At 62.8% G+C, this 16,674-nt stretch overlaps 5 protein-coding genes and 1 pseudogene across 20 annotated transcripts in view; 1 reads left to right on the plus strand and 5 right to left on the minus strand.

The window, feature by feature from the left end:
* UBAP2 (ubiquitin associated protein 2) overlaps positions 1 to 16,674 on the plus strand; it is a 186,807-nt gene that overhangs the window by 85,983 nt on the left and 84,150 nt on the right. The gene's annotated exons all lie outside the window — the stretch shown is intronic.
* Positions 1,394 to 1,969, minus strand: LOC126035934 (interferon-like). Its single transcript, XM_049795083.1, has one exon. The coding sequence runs from the start codon at positions 1,967 to 1,969 to the stop codon at positions 1,394 to 1,396; it is 576 nt and encodes a 191-aa protein (XP_049651040.1).
* LOC126035927 (interferon-like) lies at positions 4,537 to 5,112 on the minus strand. Its single transcript, XM_049795075.1, has one exon. The coding sequence runs from the start codon at positions 5,110 to 5,112 to the stop codon at positions 4,537 to 4,539; it is 576 nt and encodes a 191-aa protein (XP_049651032.1).
* LOC126035937 (interferon-like) lies at positions 7,680 to 8,255 on the minus strand. The gene has a single exon (XM_049795086.1). It carries the CDS (start codon positions 8,253 to 8,255, stop codon positions 7,680 to 7,682), a length of 576 nt encoding a protein of 191 aa, XP_049651043.1.
* LOC126035938 (interferon-like) lies at positions 10,813 to 11,388 on the minus strand. The gene has a single exon (XM_049795087.1). It carries the CDS (start codon positions 11,386 to 11,388, stop codon positions 10,813 to 10,815), a length of 576 nt encoding a protein of 191 aa, XP_049651044.1.
* LOC126035926 (interferon-like) lies at positions 13,944 to 14,520 on the minus strand (annotated as a pseudogene).

The raw sequence follows: 16,674 nt of genomic DNA on the forward strand, positions 1-16,674 counted from the left end.
GCGTGCGGGTGGTGGTGGTGGGCTGGGAGCCGTGGTCTTGCCCGGCAACGTTGTGTTGGTGGGTGCTGTGCTGGGGGTGCTGGCACGTGCACGACGATTTGGCGTGCCTAGGTGCCGTCACCGCAGGAGGTGGTGGTGGTGGTGGTGGAGGTCCGTGTGCGGACCTTATCCGTGTTGCCCTATTCCGGTTGGTGGTGCAAGGTGTCTTCAAGCGGCGCAACGAGAGGGTTTGTCGTGGAGAATGCCTGAAGCGTCGAGAGTGGCCGCGCTCAGCCTCATCAAAGCGATGCTGTGTGCCGTGCGTCGTCTGCTTGGAATCATGGAATGGTTTGGGTGGGGAGGGGCCTTGAAGGGCCATCTGGTCGAAGCCCCCAGCAGCGAGCAGGGCCGTCTTCGACTCGATGAGGTTGCTCAGAGCGCCGTCCAACCGGACCGTGAATGTTTGCAGGGATGGGGCAGCTACCACCTGTCTGGGCAAGCCGTTGCGGTGTTGCAGCGCCCCGATGGTAGGAAATGTCTTCCTTGTATCTAGTCTGCATCTAGCCTCTTTTAGCGTAGAGCCGTTGCGCCTTGTCCTACCGCTACAGGCCCCATGAAAAAGTCTGTGCCCACCTTTCTGCTGAGCCCCCTTTAAGTATTGAAAGGCCGCAGTGAGGTCTCGGCGGAGCCTTCTCTTCTCCAGTTGTCTGGAGAACCCCAAGTCTCTCAGCCTGTCCTCACAGGAGAGGTGTTCCATGCCTGTGATGATGTTGGTGGCCCTCCTCTGGACCCGGCCCAAGAGGTCCGCGTCTTCCCTGGAGTGAGGGCTCCGGAGCTGCTGCTGAGTGGGTCTAAAGCGGGGTGGGAGGGGGAGGACGTTGAGGAGCCAAGGGCCGAAGAGGTGATTGTGGTGCGGACGGCTAGCCCCTGGCAGAGTTTTTCAGAAGAGGTTGAGGAAAGTGCCTCCTTGGGGAGGTGCCAAAGCGAAGAGTGGGCCCGGGATGTGTGCAGAGCCGTGTTTGGAGCAGGGCCTGGAGGAGGTGTTGAGTGGAGGCGGCTTCCCCCCAGGCCAGGCCAGGCCAGGCCAGGCCAAGCCAGGCCAGGCCAGGCCAGCGTCTCGTTTCCCGCGCTTCTGAGACAAGAGGCACGGGCAAGCTTTTTGCAACAGGTCTTTATTTTTCTGTCGAATAAATAGGTGAATAAATAGCTTTATAAAAACCATTGTGAAAATAAATAGAAGACGGTCTCTAAAGAGAGGAGCCGTCGGCGGAGGCTGAGGGTGCAGGGCGGTTCTCGCGTCGGCCCTTGCCGTCGGTCAGGGGAGGCGGGAGGGCAGAGGCGGGGATGGGGCGGTGTTGCAGAAGTGGTGGTGGCGGCGGGGCGTGGGGCCGTGGGGGTTGGTGGGGTCGCTGGGCTAACTGGGGATGGTGCGGGTGAGGTTGTGGAGGTGTTGGAAGCAGACGCGAGCTTCGAGGCGGACGTGGTCCCAGGCGCAGGCGCTGTGGTTGTGGGTGTGGAGGAAGTCGTGGATGTGGCGGAAGTATTTGTTGACGTTGAGCAGCAGGTTGCGGGGCCCTCGGCCTTGGAGGAGCGTGGCGTTGGCTGGCAGGCATTGCTGGAGCTGGTGGATGTGGTGCTGGAGGTTGTTGAGGAGGTGGTGTCGTGCCTGGGCGTCCCAGTGTTGGGGGGTGGTGGGGCTGCTGAGGGTGGCGAAGAGGTGCTGGAGGATGCGGAGGGCGGTGGCGGCGGCTTGCTGTGGGTGGTTGGTGTGGAGGAGGGCGTCGGGGAAGAAGGGCGCCTGCTGGTGGTGGCAGGGCTGTGGGGTGCTGGGAGCCATGGCCTGGAGGAGCTGGAGGCTGTCCCAGGGGAAGGTGGCGTCGCGGGGATGCAGGTGGTGGCAGGCGAGGGCGGTGGCGAGAGCCGGCAGGAGGAGCAGGAGCGCCGGGGCGCCGTGCGGCCGGCGGGGCTGTGGGGTTGCGGGCGCAGCCATGGTGGGGCTGTGGGTGCTGCGTGGGTGGTGCTGGGCAGGAGGCTGGTCAGGCTTGGAGTGGTGGTGGTGGTAGTGGTGCGGGTGGGCGCTGTGCTTGGGGTGCTTGCCGGGTGGCCGGCTTTATGCGGTGCCACGGCTTTGCCTTCCTCGCTTTCCGATTGCAGCGAGTTTCCGGCTGTGGTTTTCGGTTTTGTCTGGTGGCTGCGGTGGTCTCGGGGAAGTGCGTTGGTGGGGTGGCCGCGCGTGGGGAGGGCGGTGGCGGTGCTTTGCTGGTGGTGTGTTGGGGGGGAGGTTGGCTGTAGTGGTTGAGTGGGGGATGCGAAAGCGCTGGGGCAGAGCCCTTGGGGGCAGCTGTGCCGGGGAGGTGTGTTAGGGTTTCCGTGTGTCCTGCGGGGCGAGCTGTGGTGCCTCTTTTCTGCGGCTGAAGTTTCCCTTCCTGGCCAGGCGTCTTTTCCGCCTGTAATGCCCTGGTGCTGGTTGTGGTCTGTTTTCCTTTCACTTGTGGCTCGGCTTTGTGTTCGTCTTAGCTGGTCTTTCTTTTCTTTTCGTGTTGGGAAGGCTTGTGAAGTGATGTCACTTGGCAGAGCCGGGGGAGTCCCCTCGTGGAGCGAGGGCCTAGGGGTGGCGTTGGCATGCGAGGGGGTGGCTCTGGGTGTAGGCACTTGAGCTTTGGATGTGTTTGTGGCTGGGGCTGCCCCCGCTGGTGTGTTTGAAGGTGGTGAGAATGGGGAAGAAGGGCAGGAGGAAAGGCTTGAGGAAGAAGGAAGGGGAAAAAGGGGAGAGTTTTTCTCCTGCTCTTGCTGCTGCGTCGGGTCGCTGGCTGTGGTGCCGTGCGTGTGCCCCCGCAGCAGGAGTCTTGCTGTGTTTTCCGTGCCTCCTCGCCAGAGGTGGCTGGAGTTCCTCGCAAAGAGGAAAATGTGCCCCGTAAGCGAAGGGTCTTGCGTTAGGGACGGCCTGCGCCCCCAGAGGAGGGGTGTCCGAGAGTCCTCTGGAGGGGGAGCTGAGCCAGCTGTGCTCTGGTTGTAGATCTCTGGTGGGGGCGTGGGGGGAGGAGGTGGAGGTTGCACTCGCTGAGGTTTTCGGGTCCCTTCCAGCAGCGAGGATCGTGCTCTGCTGGTGCGAGAGAGGCTGCCCCGTGTTTTCTGGAAGCTTTTGGAAGAGGGGAAGTGCGTGCGGGTGGTGGTGGTGGGCTGGGAGCCGTGGTCTTGCCCGGCAACGTTGTGTTGGTGGGTGCTGTGCTGGGGGTGCTGGCACGTGCACGACGATTTGGCGTGCCTAGGTGCCGTCACCGCAGGAGGTGGTGGTGGTGGTGGTGGTGGTGGAGGTCCGTGTGCGGACCTTGTCCGTGTTGCCCTATTCCGGTTGGTGGTGCAAGGTGTCTTCAAGCGGCGCAACGAGAGGGTTTGTCGTGGAGAATGCCTGAAGCGTCGAGAGTGGCCGCGCTCAGCCTCATCAAAGCGATGCTGTGTGCCGTGCGTCGTCTGCTTGGAATCATGGAATGGTTTGGGTGGGGAGGGGCCTTGAAGGGCCATCTGGTCGAAGCCCCCAGCAGCGAGCAGGGCCGTCTTCGACTCGATGAGGTTGCTCAGAGCGCCGTCCAACCGGACCGTGAATGTTTGCAGGGATGGGGCAGCTACCACCTGTCTGGGCAAGCCGTTGCGGTGTTGCAGCGCCCCGATGGTAGGAAATGTCTTCCTTGTATCTAGTCTGCATCTAGCCTCTTTTAGCGTAGAGCCGTTGCGCCTTGTCCTACCGCTACAGGCCCCATGAAAAAGTCTGTGCCCACCTTTCTGCTGAGCCCCCTTTAAGTATTGAAAGGCCGCAGTGAGGTCTCGGCGGAGCCTTCTCTTCTCCAGTTGTCTGGAGAACCCCAAGTCTCTCAGCCTGTCCTCACAGGAGAGGTGTTCCATGCCTGTGATGATGTTGGTGGCCCTCCTCTGGACCCGGCCCAAGAGGTCCGCGTCTTCCCTGGAGTGAGGGCTCCGGAGCTGCTGCTGAGTGGGTCTAAAGCGGGGTGGGAGGGGGAGGACGTTGAGGAGCCAAGGGCCGAAGAGGTGATTGTGGTGCGGACGGCTAGCCCCTGGCAGAGTTTTTCAGAAGAGGTTGAGGAAAGTGCCTCCTTGGGGAGGTGCCAAAGCGAAGAGTGGGCCCGGGATGTGTGCAGAGCCGTGTTTGGAGCAGGGCCTGGAGGAGGTGTTGAGTGGAGGCGGCTTCCCCCCAGGCCAGGCCAGGCCAGGCCAGGCCAAGCCAGGCCAGGCCAGGCCAGCGTCTCGTTTCCCGCGCTTCTGAGACAAGAGGCACGGGCAAGCTTTTTGCAACAGGTCTTTATTTTTCTGTCGAATAAATAGGTGAATAAATAGCTTTATAAAAACCATTGTGAAAATAAATAGAAGACGGTCTCTAAAGAGAGGAGCCGTCGGCGGAGGCTGAGGGTGCAGGGCGGTTCTCGCGTCGGCCCTTGCCGTCGGTCAGGGGAGGCGGGAGGGCAGAGGCGGGGATGGGGCGGTGTTGCAGAAGTGGTGGTGGCGGCGGGGCGTGGGGCCGTGGGGGTTGGTGGGGTCGCTGGGCTAACTGGGGATGGTGCGGGTGAGGTTGTGGAGGTGTTGGAAGCAGACGCGAGCTTCGAGGCGGACGTGGTCCCAGGCGCAGGCGCTGTGGTTGTGGGTGTGGAGGAAGTCGTGGATGTGGCGGAAGTATTTGTTGACGTTGAGCAGCAGGTTGCGGGGCCCTCGGCCTTGGAGGAGCGTGGCGTTGGCTGGCAGGCATTGCTGGAGCTGGTGGATGTGGTGCTGGAGGTTGTTGAGGAGGTGGTGTCGTGCCTGGGCGTCCCAGTGTTGGGGGGTGGTGGGGCTGCTGAGGGTGGCGAAGAGGTGCTGGAGGATGCGGAGGGCGGTGGCGGCGGCTTGCTGTGGGTGGTTGGTGTGGAGGAGGGCGTCGGGGAAGAAGGGCGCCTGCTGGTGGTGGCAGGGCTGTGGGGTGCTGGGAGCCATGGCCTGGAGGAGCTGGAGGCTGTCCCAGGGGAAGGTGGCGTCGCGGGGACGCAGGTGGTGGCAGGCGAGGGCGGTGGCGAGAGCCGGCAGGAGGAGCAGGAGCGCCGGGGCGCCGTGCGGCCGGCGGGGCTGTGGGGTTGCGGGCGCAGCCATGGTGGGGCTGTGGGTGCTGCGTGGGTGGTGCTGGGCAGGAGGCTGGTCAGGCTTGGAGTGGTGGTGGTGGTAGTGGTGCGGGTGGGCGCTGTGCTTGGGGTGCTTGCCGGGTGGCCGGCTTTATGCGGTGCCACGGCTTTGCCTTCCTCGCTTTCCGATTGCAGCGAGTTTCCGGCTGTGGTTTTCGGTTTTGTCTGGTGGCTGCGGTGGTCTCGGGGAAGTGCGTTGGTGGGGTGGCCGCGCGTGGGGAGGGCGGTGGCGGTGCTTTGCTGGTGGTGTGTTGGGGGGGAGGTTGGCTGTAGTGGTTGAGTGGGGGATGCGAAAGCGCTGGGGCAGAGCCCTTGGGGGCAGCTGTGCCGGGGAGGTGTGTTAGGGTTTCCGTGTGTCCTGCGGGGCGAGCTGTGGTGCCTCTTTTCTGCGGCTGAAGTTTCCCTTCCTGGCCAGGCGTCTTTTCCGCCTGTAATGCCCTGGTGCTGGTTGTGGTCTGTTTTCCTTTCACTTGTGGCTCGGCTTTGTGTTCGTCTTAGCTGGTCTTTCTTTTCTTTTCGTGTTGGGAAGGCTTGTGAAGTGATGTCACTTGGCAGAGCCGGGGGAGTCCCCTCGTGGAGCGAGGGCCTAGGGGTGGCGTTGGCGTGCGAGGGGGTGGCTCTGGGTGTAGGCACTTGAGCTTTGGATGTGTTTGTGGCTGGGGCTGCCCCCGCTGGTGTGTTTGAAGGTGGTGAGAATGGGGAAGAAGGGCAGGAGGAAAGGCTTGAGGAAGAAGGAAGGGGAAAAAGGGGAGAGTTTTTCTCCTGCTCTTGCTGCTGCGTCGGGTCGCTGGCTGTGGTGCCGTGCGTGTGCCCCCGCAGCAGGAGTCTTGCTGTGTTTTCCGTGCCTCCTCGCCAGAGGTGGCTGGAGTTCCTCGCAAAGAGGAAAATGTGCCCCGTAAGCGAAGGGTCTTGCGTTAGGGACGGCCTGCGCCCCGAGAGGAGGGGTGTCCGAGAGTCCTCTGGAGGGGGAGCTGAGCCAGCTGTGCTCTGGTTGTAGATCTCTGGTGGGGGCGTGGGGGGAGGAGGTGGAGGTTGCACTCGCTGAGGTTTTCGGGTCCCTTCCAGCAGCGAGGATCGTGCTCTGCTGGTGCGAGAGAGGCTGCCCCGTGTTTTCTGGAAGCTTTTGGAAGAGGGGAAGTGCGTGCGGGTGGTGGTGGCGGGCTGGGAGCCGTGGTCTTGCCCGGCAACGTTGTGTTGGTGGGTGCTGTGCTGGGGGTGCTGGCACGTGCACGACGATTTGGCGTGCCTAGGTGCCGTCACCGCAGGAGGTGGTGGTGGTGGTGGTGGTGGTGGAGGTCCGTGTGCGGACCTTGTCCGTGTTGCCCTATTCCGGTTGGTGGTGCAAGGTGTCTTCAAGCGGCGCAACGAGAGGGTTTGTCGTGGAGAATGCCTGAAGCGTCGAGAGTGGCCGCGCTCAGCCTCATCAAAGCGATGCTGTGTGCCGTGCGTCGTCTGCTTGGAATCATGGAATGGTTTGGGTGGGGAGGGGCCTTGAAGGGCCATCTGGTCGAAGCCCCCAGCAGCGAGCAGGGCCGTCTTCGCCTCGATGAGGTTGCTCAGAGCGCCGTCCAACCGGACCGTGAATGTTTGCAGGGATGGGGCAGCTACCACCTGTCTGGGCAAGCCGTTGCGGTGTTGCAGCGCCCCGATGGTAGGAAATGTCTTCCTTGTATCTAGTCTGCATCTAGCCTCTTTTAGCGTAGAGCCGTTGCGCCTTGTCCTACCGCTACAGGCCCCATGAAAAAGTCTGTGCCCACCTTTCTGCTGAGCCCCCTTTAAGTATTGAAAGGCCGCAGTGAGGTCTCGGCGGAGCCTTCTCTTCTCCAGTTGTCTGGAGAACCCCAAGTCTCTCAGCCTGTCCTCACAGGAGAGGTGTTCCATGCCTGTGATGATGTTGGTGGCCCTCCTCTGGACCCGGCCCAAGAGGTCCGCGTCTTCCCTGGAGTGAGGGCTCCGGAGCTGCTGCTGAGTGGGTCTAAAGCGGGGTGGGAGGGGGAGGACGTTGAGGAGCCAAGGGCCGAAGAGGTGATTGTGGTGCGGACGGCTAGCCCCTGGCAGAGTTTTTCAGAAGAGGTTGAGGAAAGTGCCTCCTTGGGGAGGTGCCAAAGCGAAGAGTGGGCCCGGGATGTGTGCAGAGCCGTGTTTGGAGCAGGGCCTGGAGGAGGTGTTGAGTGGAGGCGGCTTCCCCCCAGGCCAGGCCAGGCCAGGCCAGGCCAAGCCAGGCCAGGCCAGGCCAGCGTCTCGTTTCCCGCGCTTCTGAGACAAGAGGCACGGGCAAGCTTTTTGCAACAGGTCTTTATTTTTCTGTCGAATAAATAGGTGAATAAATAGCTTTATAAAAACCATTGTGAAAATAAATAGAAGACGGTCTCTAAAGAGAGGAGCCGTCGGCGGAGGCTGAGGGTGCAGGGCGGTTCTCGCGTCGGCCCTTGCCGTCGGTCAGGGGAGGCGGGAGGGCAGAGGCGGGGATGGGGCGGTGTTGCAGAAGTGGTGGTGGCGGCGGGGCGTGGGGCCGTGGGGGTTGGTGGGGTCGCTGGGCTAACTGGGGATGGTGCGGGTGAGGTTGTGGAGGTGTTGGAAGCAGACGCGAGCTTCGAGGCGGACGTGGTCCCAGGCGCAGGCGCTGTGGTTGTGGGTGTGGAGGAAGTCGTGGATGTGGCGGAAGTATTTGTTGACGTTGAGCAGCAGGTTGCGGGGCCCTCGGCCTTGGAGGAGCGTGGCGTTGGCTGGCAGGCATTGCTGGAGCTGGTGGATGTGGTGCTGGAGGTTGTTGAGGAGGTGGTGTCGTGCCTGGGCGTCCCAGTGTTGGGGGGTGGTGGGGCTGCTGAGGGTGGCGAAGAGGTGCTGGAGGATGCGGAGGGCGGTGGCGGCGGCTTGCTGTGGGTGGTTGGTGTGGAGGAGGGCGTCGGGGAAGAAGGGCGCCTGCTGGTGGTGGCAGGGCTGTGGGGTGCTGGGAGCCATGGCCTGGAGGAGCTGGAGGCTGTCCCAGGGGAAGGTGGCGTCGCGGGGACGCAGGTGGTGGCAGGCGAGGGCGGTGGCGAGAGCCGGCAGGAGGAGCAGGAGCGCCGGGGCGCCGTGCGGCCGGCGGGGCTGTGGGGTTGCGGGCGCAGCCATGGTGGGGCTGTGGGTGCTGCGTGGGTGGTGCTGGGCAGGAGGCTGGTCAGGCTTGGAGTGGTGGTGGTGGTAGTGGTGCGGGTGGGCGCTGTGCTTGGGGTGCTTGCCGGGTGGCCGGCTTTATGCGGTGCCACGGCTTTGCCTTCCTCGCTTTCCGATTGCAGCGAGTTTCCGGCTGTGGTTTTCGGTTTTGTCTGGTGGCTGCGGTGGTCTCGGGGAAGTGCGTTGGTGGGGTGGCCGCGCGTGGGGAGGGCGGTGGCGGTGCTTTGCTGGTGGTGTGTTGGGGGGGAGGTTGGCTGTAGTGGTTGAGTGGGGGATGCGAAAGCGCTGGGGCAGAGCCCTTGGGGGCAGCTGTGCCGGGGAGGTGTGTTAGGGTTTCCGTGTGTCCTGCGGGGCGAGCTGTGGTGCCTCTTTTCTGCGGCTGAAGTTTCCCTTCCTGGCCAGGCGTCTTTTCCGCCTGTAATGCCCTGGTGCTGGTTGTGGTCTGTTTTCCTTTCACTTGTGGCTCGGCTTTGTGTTCGTCTTAGCTGGTCTTTCTTTTCTTTTCGTGTTGGGAAGGCTTGTGAAGTGATGTCACTTGGCAGAGCCGGGGGAGTCCCCTCGTGGAGCGAGGGCCTAGGGGTGGCGTTGGCGTGCGAGGGGGTGGCTCTGGGTGTAGGCACTTGAGCTTTGGATGTGTTTGTGGCTGGGGCTGCCCCCGCTGGTGTGTTTGAAGGTGGTGAGAATGGGGAAGAAGGGCAGGAGGAAAGGCTTGAGGAAGAAGGAAGGGGAAAAAGGGGAGAGTTTTTCTCCTGCTCTTGCTGCTGCGTCGGGTCGCTGGCTGTGGTGCCGTGCGTGTGCCCCCGCAGCAGGAGTCTTGCTGTGTTTTCCGTGCCTCCTCGCCAGAGGTGGCTGGAGTTCCTCGCAAAGAGGAAAATGTGCCCCGTAAGCGAAGGGTCTTGCGTTAGGGACGGCCTGCGCCCCGAGAGGAGGGGTGTCCGAGAGTCCTCTGGAGGGGGAGCTGAGCCAGCTGTGCTCTGGTTGTAGATCTCTGGTGGGGGCGTGGGGGGAGGAGGTGGAGGTTGCACTCGCTGAGGTTTTCGGGTCCCTTCCAGCAGCGAGGATCGTGCTCTGCTGGTGCGAGAGAGGCTGCCCCGTGTTTTCTGGAAGCTTTTGGAAGAGGGGAAGTGCGTGCGGGTGGTGGTGGCGGGCTGGGAGCCGTGGTCTTGCCCGGCAACGTTGTGTTGGTGGGTGCTGTGCTGGGGGTGCTGGCACGTGCACGACGATTTGGCGTGCCTAGGTGCCGTCACCGCAGGAGGTGGTGGTGGTGGTGGTGGTGGTGGAGGTCCGTGTGCGGACCTTGTCCGTGTTGCCCTATTCCGGTTGGTGGTGCAAGGTGTCTTCAAGCGGCGCAACGAGAGGGTTTGTCGTGGAGAATGCCTGAAGCGTCGAGAGTGGCCGCGCTCAGCCTCATCAAAGCGATGCTGTGTGCCGTGCGTCGTCTGCTTGGAATCATGGAATGGTTTGGGTGGGGAGGGGCCTTGAAGGGCCATCTGGTCGAAGCCCCCAGCAGCGAGCAGGGCCGTCTTCGCCTCGATGAGGTTGCTCAGAGCGCCGTCCAACCGGACCGTGAATGTTTGCAGGGATGGGGCAGCTACCACCTGTCTGGGCAAGCCGTTGCGGTGTTGCAGCGCCCCGATGGTAGGAAATGTCTTCCTTGTATCTAGTCTGCATCTAGCCTCTTTTAGCGTAGAGCCGTTGCGCCTTGTCCTACCGCTACAGGCCCCATGAAAAAGTCTGTGCCCACCTTTCTGCTGAGCCCCCTTTAAGTATTGAAAGGCCGCAGTGAGGTCTCGGCGGAGCCTTCTCTTCTCCAGTTGTCTGGAGAACCCCAAGTCTCTCAGCCTGTCCTCACAGGAGAGGTGTTCCATGCCTGTGATGATGTTGGTGGCCCTCCTCTGGACCCGGCCCAAGAGGTCCGCGTCTTCCCTGGAGTGAGGGCTCCGGAGCTGCTGCTGAGTGGGTCTAAAGCGGGGTGGGAGGGGGAGGACGTTGAGGAGCCAAGGGCCGAAGAGGTGATTGTGGTGCGGACGGCTAGCCCCTGGCAGAGTTTTTCAGAAGAGGTTGAGGAAAGTGCCTCCTTGGGGAGGTGCCAAAGCGAAGAGTGGGCCCGGGATGTGTGCAGAGCCGTGTTTGGAGCAGGGCCTGGAGGAGGTGTTGAGTGGAGGCGGCTTCCCCCCAGGCCAGGCCAGGCCAAGCCAGGCCAGGCCAGGCCAGCGTCTCGTTTCCCGCGCTTCTGAGACAAGAGGCACGGGCAAGCTTTTTGCAACAGGTCTTTATTTTTCTGTCGAATAAATAGGTGAATAAATAGCTTTATAAAAACCATTGTGAAAATAAATAGAAGACGGTCTCTAAAGAGAGGAGCCGTCGGCGGAGGCTGAGGGTGCAGGGCGGTTCTCGCGTCGGCCCTTGCCGTCGGTCAGGGGAGGCGGGAGGGCAGAGGCGGGGATGGGGCGGTGTTGCAGAAGTGGTGGTGGCGGCGGGGCGTGGGGCCGTGGGGGTGGGTGGGGTCGCTGGGCTAACTGGGGATGGTGCGGGTGAGGTTGTGGAGGTGTTGGAAGCAGACGCGAGCTTCGAGGCGGACGTGGTCCCAGGCGCAGGCGCTGTGGTTGTGGGTGTGGAGGAAGTCGTGGATGTGGCGGAAGTATTTGTTGACGTTGAGCAGCAGGTTGCGGGGCCCTCGGCCTTGGAGGAGCGTGGCGTTGGCTGGCAGGCATTGCTGGAGCTGGTGGATGTGGTGCTGGAGGTTGTTGAGGAGGTGGTGTCGTGCCTGGGCGTCCCAGTGTTGGGGGGTGGTGGGGCTGCTGAGGGTGGCGAAGAGGTGCTGGAGGATGCGGAGGGCGGTGGCGGCGGCTTGCTGTGGGTGGTTGGTGTGGAGGAGGGCGTCGGGGAAGAAGGGCGCCTGCTGGTGGTGGCAGGGCTGTGGGGTGCTGGGAGCCATGGCCTGGAGGAGCTGGAGGCTGTCCCAGGGGAAGGTGGCGTCGCGGGGACGCAGGTGGTGGCAGGCGAGGGCGGTGGCGAGAGCCGGCAGGAGGAGCAGGAGCGCCGGGGCGCCGTGCGGCCGGCGGGGCTGTGGGGTTGCGGGCGCAGCCATGGTGGCTGTGGGTGCTGCGTGGGTGGTGCTGGGCAGGAGGCTGGTCAGGCTTGGAGTGGTGGTGGTGGTAGTGGTGCGGGTGGGCGCTGTGCTTGGGGTGCTTGCCGGGTGGCCGGCTTTATGCGGTGCCACGGCTTTGCCTTCCTCGCTTTCCGATTGCAGCGAGTTTCCGGCTGTGGTTTTCGGTTTTGTCTGGTGGCTGCGGTGGTCTCGGGGAAGTGCGTTGGTGGGGTGGCCGCGCGTGGGGAGGGCGGTGGCGGTGCTTTGCTGGTGGTGTGTTGGGGGGGAGGTTGGCTGTAGTGGTTGAGTGGGGGATGCGAAAGCGCTGGGGCAGAGCCCTTGGGGGCAGCTGTGCCGGGGAGGTATGTTAGGGTTTCCGTGTGTCCTGCGGGGCGAGCTGTGGTGCCTCTTTTCTGCGGCTGAAGTTTCCCTTCCTGGCCAGGCGTCTTTTCCGCCTGTAATGCCCTGGTGCTGGTTGTGGTCTGTTTTCCTTTCACTTGTGGCTCGGCTTTGTGTTCGTCTTAGCTGGTCTTTCTTTTCTTTTCGTGTTGGGAAGGCTTGTGAAGTGATGTCACTTGGCAGAGCCGGGGGAGTCCCCTCGTGGAGCGAGGGCCTAGGGGTGGCGTTGGCGTGCGAGGGGGTGGCTCTGGGTGTAGGCACTTGAGCTTTGGATGTGTTTGTGGCTGGGGCTGCCCCCGCTGGTGTGTTTGAAGGTGGTGAGAATGGGGAAGAAGGGCAGGAGGAAAGGCTTGAGGAAGAAGGAAGGGGAAAAAGGGGAGAGTTTTTCTCCTGCTCTTGCTGCTGCGTCGGGTCGCTGGCTGTGGTGCCGTGCGTGTGCCCCCGCAGCAGGAGTCTTGCTGTGTTTTCCGTGCCTCCTCGCCAGAGGTGGCTGGAGTTCCTCGCAAAGAGGAAAATGTGCCCCGTAAGCGAAGGGTCTTGCGTTAGGGACGGCCTGCGCCCCGAGAGGAGGGGTGTCCGAGAGTCCTCTGGAGGGGGAGCTGAGCCAGCTGTGCTCTGGTTGTAGATCTCTGGTGGGGGCGTGGGGGGAGGAGGTGGAGGTTGCACTCGCTGAGGTTTTCGGGTCCCTTCCAGCAGCGAGGATCGTGCTCTGCTGGTGCGAGAGAGGCTGCCCCGTGTTTTCTGAAAGCTTTTGGAAGAGGGGAAGTGCGTGCGGGTGGTGGTGGTGGGCTGGGAGCCGTGGTCTTGCCCGGCAACGTTGTGTTGGTGGGTGCTGTGCTGGGGGTGCTGGCACGTGCACGACGATTTGGCGTGCCTAGGTGCCGTCACCGCAGGAGGTGGTGGTGGTGGTGGTGGTGGTGGAGGTCCGTGTGCGGACCTTGTCCGTGTTGCCCTATTCCGGTTGGTGGTGCAAGGTGTCTTCAAGCGGCGCAACGAGAGGGTTTGTCGTGGAGAATGCCTGAAGCGTCGAGAGTGGCCGCGCTCAGCCTCATCAAAGCGATGCTGTGTGCCGTGCGTCGTCTGCTTGGAATCATGGAATGGTTTGGGTGGGGAGGGGCCTTGAAGGGCCATCTGGTCGAAGCCCCCAGCAGCGAGCAGGGCCGTCTTCGACTCGATGAGGTTGCTCAGAGCGCCGTCCAACCGGACCGTGAATGTTTGCAGGGATGGGGCAGCTACCACCTGTCTGGGCAAGCCGTTGCGGTGTTGCAGCGCCCCGATGGTAGGAAATGTCTTCCTTGTATCTAGTCTGCATCTAGCCTCTTTTAGCGTAGAGCCGTTGCGCCTTGTCCTACCGCTACAGGCCCCATGAAAAAGTCTGTGCCCACCTTTCTGCTGAGCCCCCTTTAAGTATTGAAAGGCCGCAGTGAGGTCTCGGCGGAGCCTTCTCTTCTCCAGTTGTCTGGAGAACCCCAAGTCTCTCAGCCTGTCCTCACAGGAGAGGTGTTCCATGCCTGTGATGATGTTGGTGGCCCTCCTCTGGACCCGGCCCAAGAGGTCCGCGTCTTCCCTGGAGTGAGGGCTCCGGAGCTGCTGCTGAGTGGGTCTAAAGCGGGGTGGGAGGGGGAGGACGTTGAGGAGCCAAGGGCCGAAGAGGTGATTGTGGTGCGGACGGCTAGCCCCTGGCAGAGTTTTTCAGAAGAGGTTGAGGAAAGTGCCTCCTTGGGGAGGTGCCAAAGCGAAGAGTGGGCCCGGGATGTGTGCAGAGCCGTGTTTGGAGCAGGGCCTGGAGGAGGTGTTGAGTGGAGGCGGCTTCCCCCCAGGCCAGGCCAGGCCAAGCCAGGCCAGGCCAGGCCAGCGTCTCGTTTCCCGCGCTTCTGAGACAAGAGGCACGGGCAAGCTTTTTGCAACAGGTCTTTATTTTTCTGTCGAATAAATAGGTGAATAAATAGCTTTATAAAAACCATTGTGAAAATAAATAGAAGACGGTCTCTAAAGAGAGGAGCCGTCGGCGGAGGCTGAGGGTGCAGGGCGGTTCTCGCGTCGGCCCTTGCCGTCGGTCAGGGGAGGCGGGAGGGCAGAGGCGGGGATGGGGCGGTGTTGCAGAAGTGGTGGTGGCGGCGGGGCGTGGGGCCGTGGGGGTTGGTGGGGTCGCTGGGCTAACTGGGGATGGTGCGGGTGAGGTTGTGGAGGTGTTGGAAGCAGACGCGAGCTTCGAGGCGGACGTGGTCCCAGGCGCAGGCGCTGTGGTTGTGGGTGTGGAGGAAGTCGTGGATGTGGCGGAAGTATTTGTTGACGTTGAGCAGCAGGTTGCGGGGCCCTCGGCCTTGGAGGAGCGTGGCGTTGGCTGGCAGGCATTGCTGGAGCTGGTGGATGTGGTGCTGGAGGTTGTTGAGGAGGTGGTGTCGTGCCTGGGCGTCCCAGTGTTGGGGGGTGGTGGGGCTGCTGAGGGTGGCGAAGAGGTGCTGGAGGATGCGGAGGGCGGTGGCGGCGGCTTGCTGTGGGTGGTTGGTGTGGAGGAGGGCGTCGGGGAAGAAGGGCGCCTGCTGGTGGTGGCAGGGCTGTGGGGTGCTGGGAGCCATGGCCTGGAGGAGCTGGAGGCTGTCCCAGGGGAAGGTGGCGTCGCGGGGACGCAGGTGGTGGCAGGCGAGGGCGGGTGGCGAGAGCCGGCAGGAGGAGCAGGAGCGCCGGGGCGCCGTGCGGCCGGCGGGGCTGTGGGGTTGCGGGCGCAGCCATGGTGGCTGTGGGTGCTGCGTGGGTGGTGCTGGGCAGGAGGCTGGTCAGGCTTGGAGTGGTGGTGGTGGTAGTGGTGCGGGTGGGCGCTGTGCTTGGGGTGCTTGCCGGGTGGCCGGCTTTATGCGGTGCCACGGCTTTGCCTTCCTCGCTTTCCGATTGCAGCGAGTTTCCGGCTGTGGTTTTCGGTTTTGTCTGGTGGCTGCGGTGGTCTCGGGGAAGTGCGTTGGTGGGGTGGCCGCGCGTGGGGAGGGCGGTGGCGGTGCTTTGCTGGTGGTGTGTTGGGGGGGAGGTTGGCTGTAGTGGTTGAGTGGGGGATGCGAAAGCGCTGGGGCAGAGCCCTTGGGGGCAGCTGTGCCGGGGAGGTGTGTTAGGGTTTCCGTGTGTCCTGCGGGGCGAGCTGTGGTGCCTCTTTTCTGCGGCTGAAGTTTCCCTTCCTGGCCAGGCGTCTTTTCCGCCTGTAATGCCCTGGTGCTGGTTGTGGTCTGTTTTCCTTTCACTTGTGGCTCGGCTTTGTGTTCGTCTTAGCTGGTCTTTCTTTTCTTTTCGTGTTGGGAAGGCTTGTGAAGTGATGTCACTTGGCAGAGCCGGGGGAGTCCCCTCGTGGAGCGAGGGCCTAGGGGTGGCGTTGGCGTGCGAGGGGGTGGCTCTGGGTGTAGGCACTTGAGCTTTGGATGTGTTTGTGGCTGGGGCTGCCCCCGCTGGTGTGTTTGAAGGTGGTGAGAATGGGGAAGAAGGGCAGGAGGAAAGGCTTGAGGAAGAAGGAAGGGGAAAAAGGGGAGAGTTTTTCTCCTGCTCTTGCTGCTGCGTCGGGTCGCTGGCTGTGGTGCCGTGCGTGTGCCCCCGCAGCAGGAGTCTTGCTGTGTTTTCTGTGCCTCCTCGCCAGAGGAGGCTGGAGTTCCTCGCAAAGAGGAAAATGTGCCCCGTAAGCGAAGGGTCTTGCGTTAGGGACGGCCTGCGCCCCCAGAGGAGGGGTGTCCGAGAGTCCTCTGGAGGGGGAGCTGAGCCAGCTGTGCTCTGGTTGTAGATCTCTGGTGGGGGCGTGGGGGGAGGAGGTGGAGGTTGCACTCGCTGAGGTTTTCGGGTCCCTTCCAGCAGCGAGGATCGTGCTCTGCTGGTGCGAGAGAGGCTGCCCCGTGTTTTCTGGAAGCTTTTGGAAGAGGGGAAGTGCGTGCGGGTGGTGGTGGCGGGCTGGGAGCCGTGGTCTTGCCCGGCAACGTTGTGTTGGTGGGTGCTGTGCTGGGGGTGCTGGCACGTGCACGACGATTTGGCGTGCCTAGGTGCCGTCACCGCAGGAGGTGGTGGTGGTGGTGGTGGTGGTGGAGGTCCGTGTGCGGACCTTGTCCGTGTTGCCCTATTCCGGTTGGTGGTGCAAGGTGTCTTCAAGCGGCGCAACGAGAGGGTTTGTCGTGGAGAATGCCTGAAGCGTCGAGAGTGGCCGCGCTCAGCCTCATCAAAGCGATGCTGTGTGCCGTGCGTCGTCTGCTTGGAATCATGGAATGGTTTGGGTGGGGAGGGGCCTTGAAGGGCCATCTGGTCGAAGCCCCCAGCAGCGAGCAGGGCCGTCTTCGACTCGATGAGGTTGCTCAGAGCGCCGTCCAACTGGACCGTGAATGTTTGCAGGGATGGGGCAGCTACCACCTGTCTGGGCAAGCCGTTGCGGTGTTGCAGCGCCCCGATGGTAGGAAATGTCTTCCTTGTATCTAGTCTGCATCTAGCCTCTTTTAGCGTAGAGCCGTTGCGCCTTGTCCTACCGCTACAGGCCCCATGAAAAAGTCTGTGCCCACCTTTCTGCTGAGCCCCCTTTAAGTATTGAAAGGCCGCAGTGAGGTCTCGGCGGAGCCTTCTCTTCTCCAGTTGTCTGGAGAACCCCAAGTCTCTCAGCCTGTCCTCACAGGAGAGGTGTTCCATGCCTGTGATGATGTTGGTGGCCCTCCTCTGGACCCGGCCCAAGAGGTCCGCGTCTTCCCTGGAGTGAGGGCTCCGGAGCTGCTGCTGAGTGGGTCTAAAGCGGGGTGGGAGGGGGAGGACGTTGAGGAGCCAAGGGCCGAAGAGGTGATTGTGGTGCGGACGGCTAGCCCCTGGCAGAGTTTTTCAGAAGAGGTTGAGGAAAGTGCCTCCTTGGGGAGGTGCCAAAGCGAAGAGTGGGCCCGGGAT

This window comes from Accipiter gentilis, chromosome Z, assembly GCF_929443795.1.
Source record: "Accipiter gentilis chromosome Z, bAccGen1.1, whole genome shotgun sequence".
NCBI lineage: Eukaryota > Metazoa > Chordata > Aves > Accipitriformes > Accipitridae > Astur > Astur gentilis.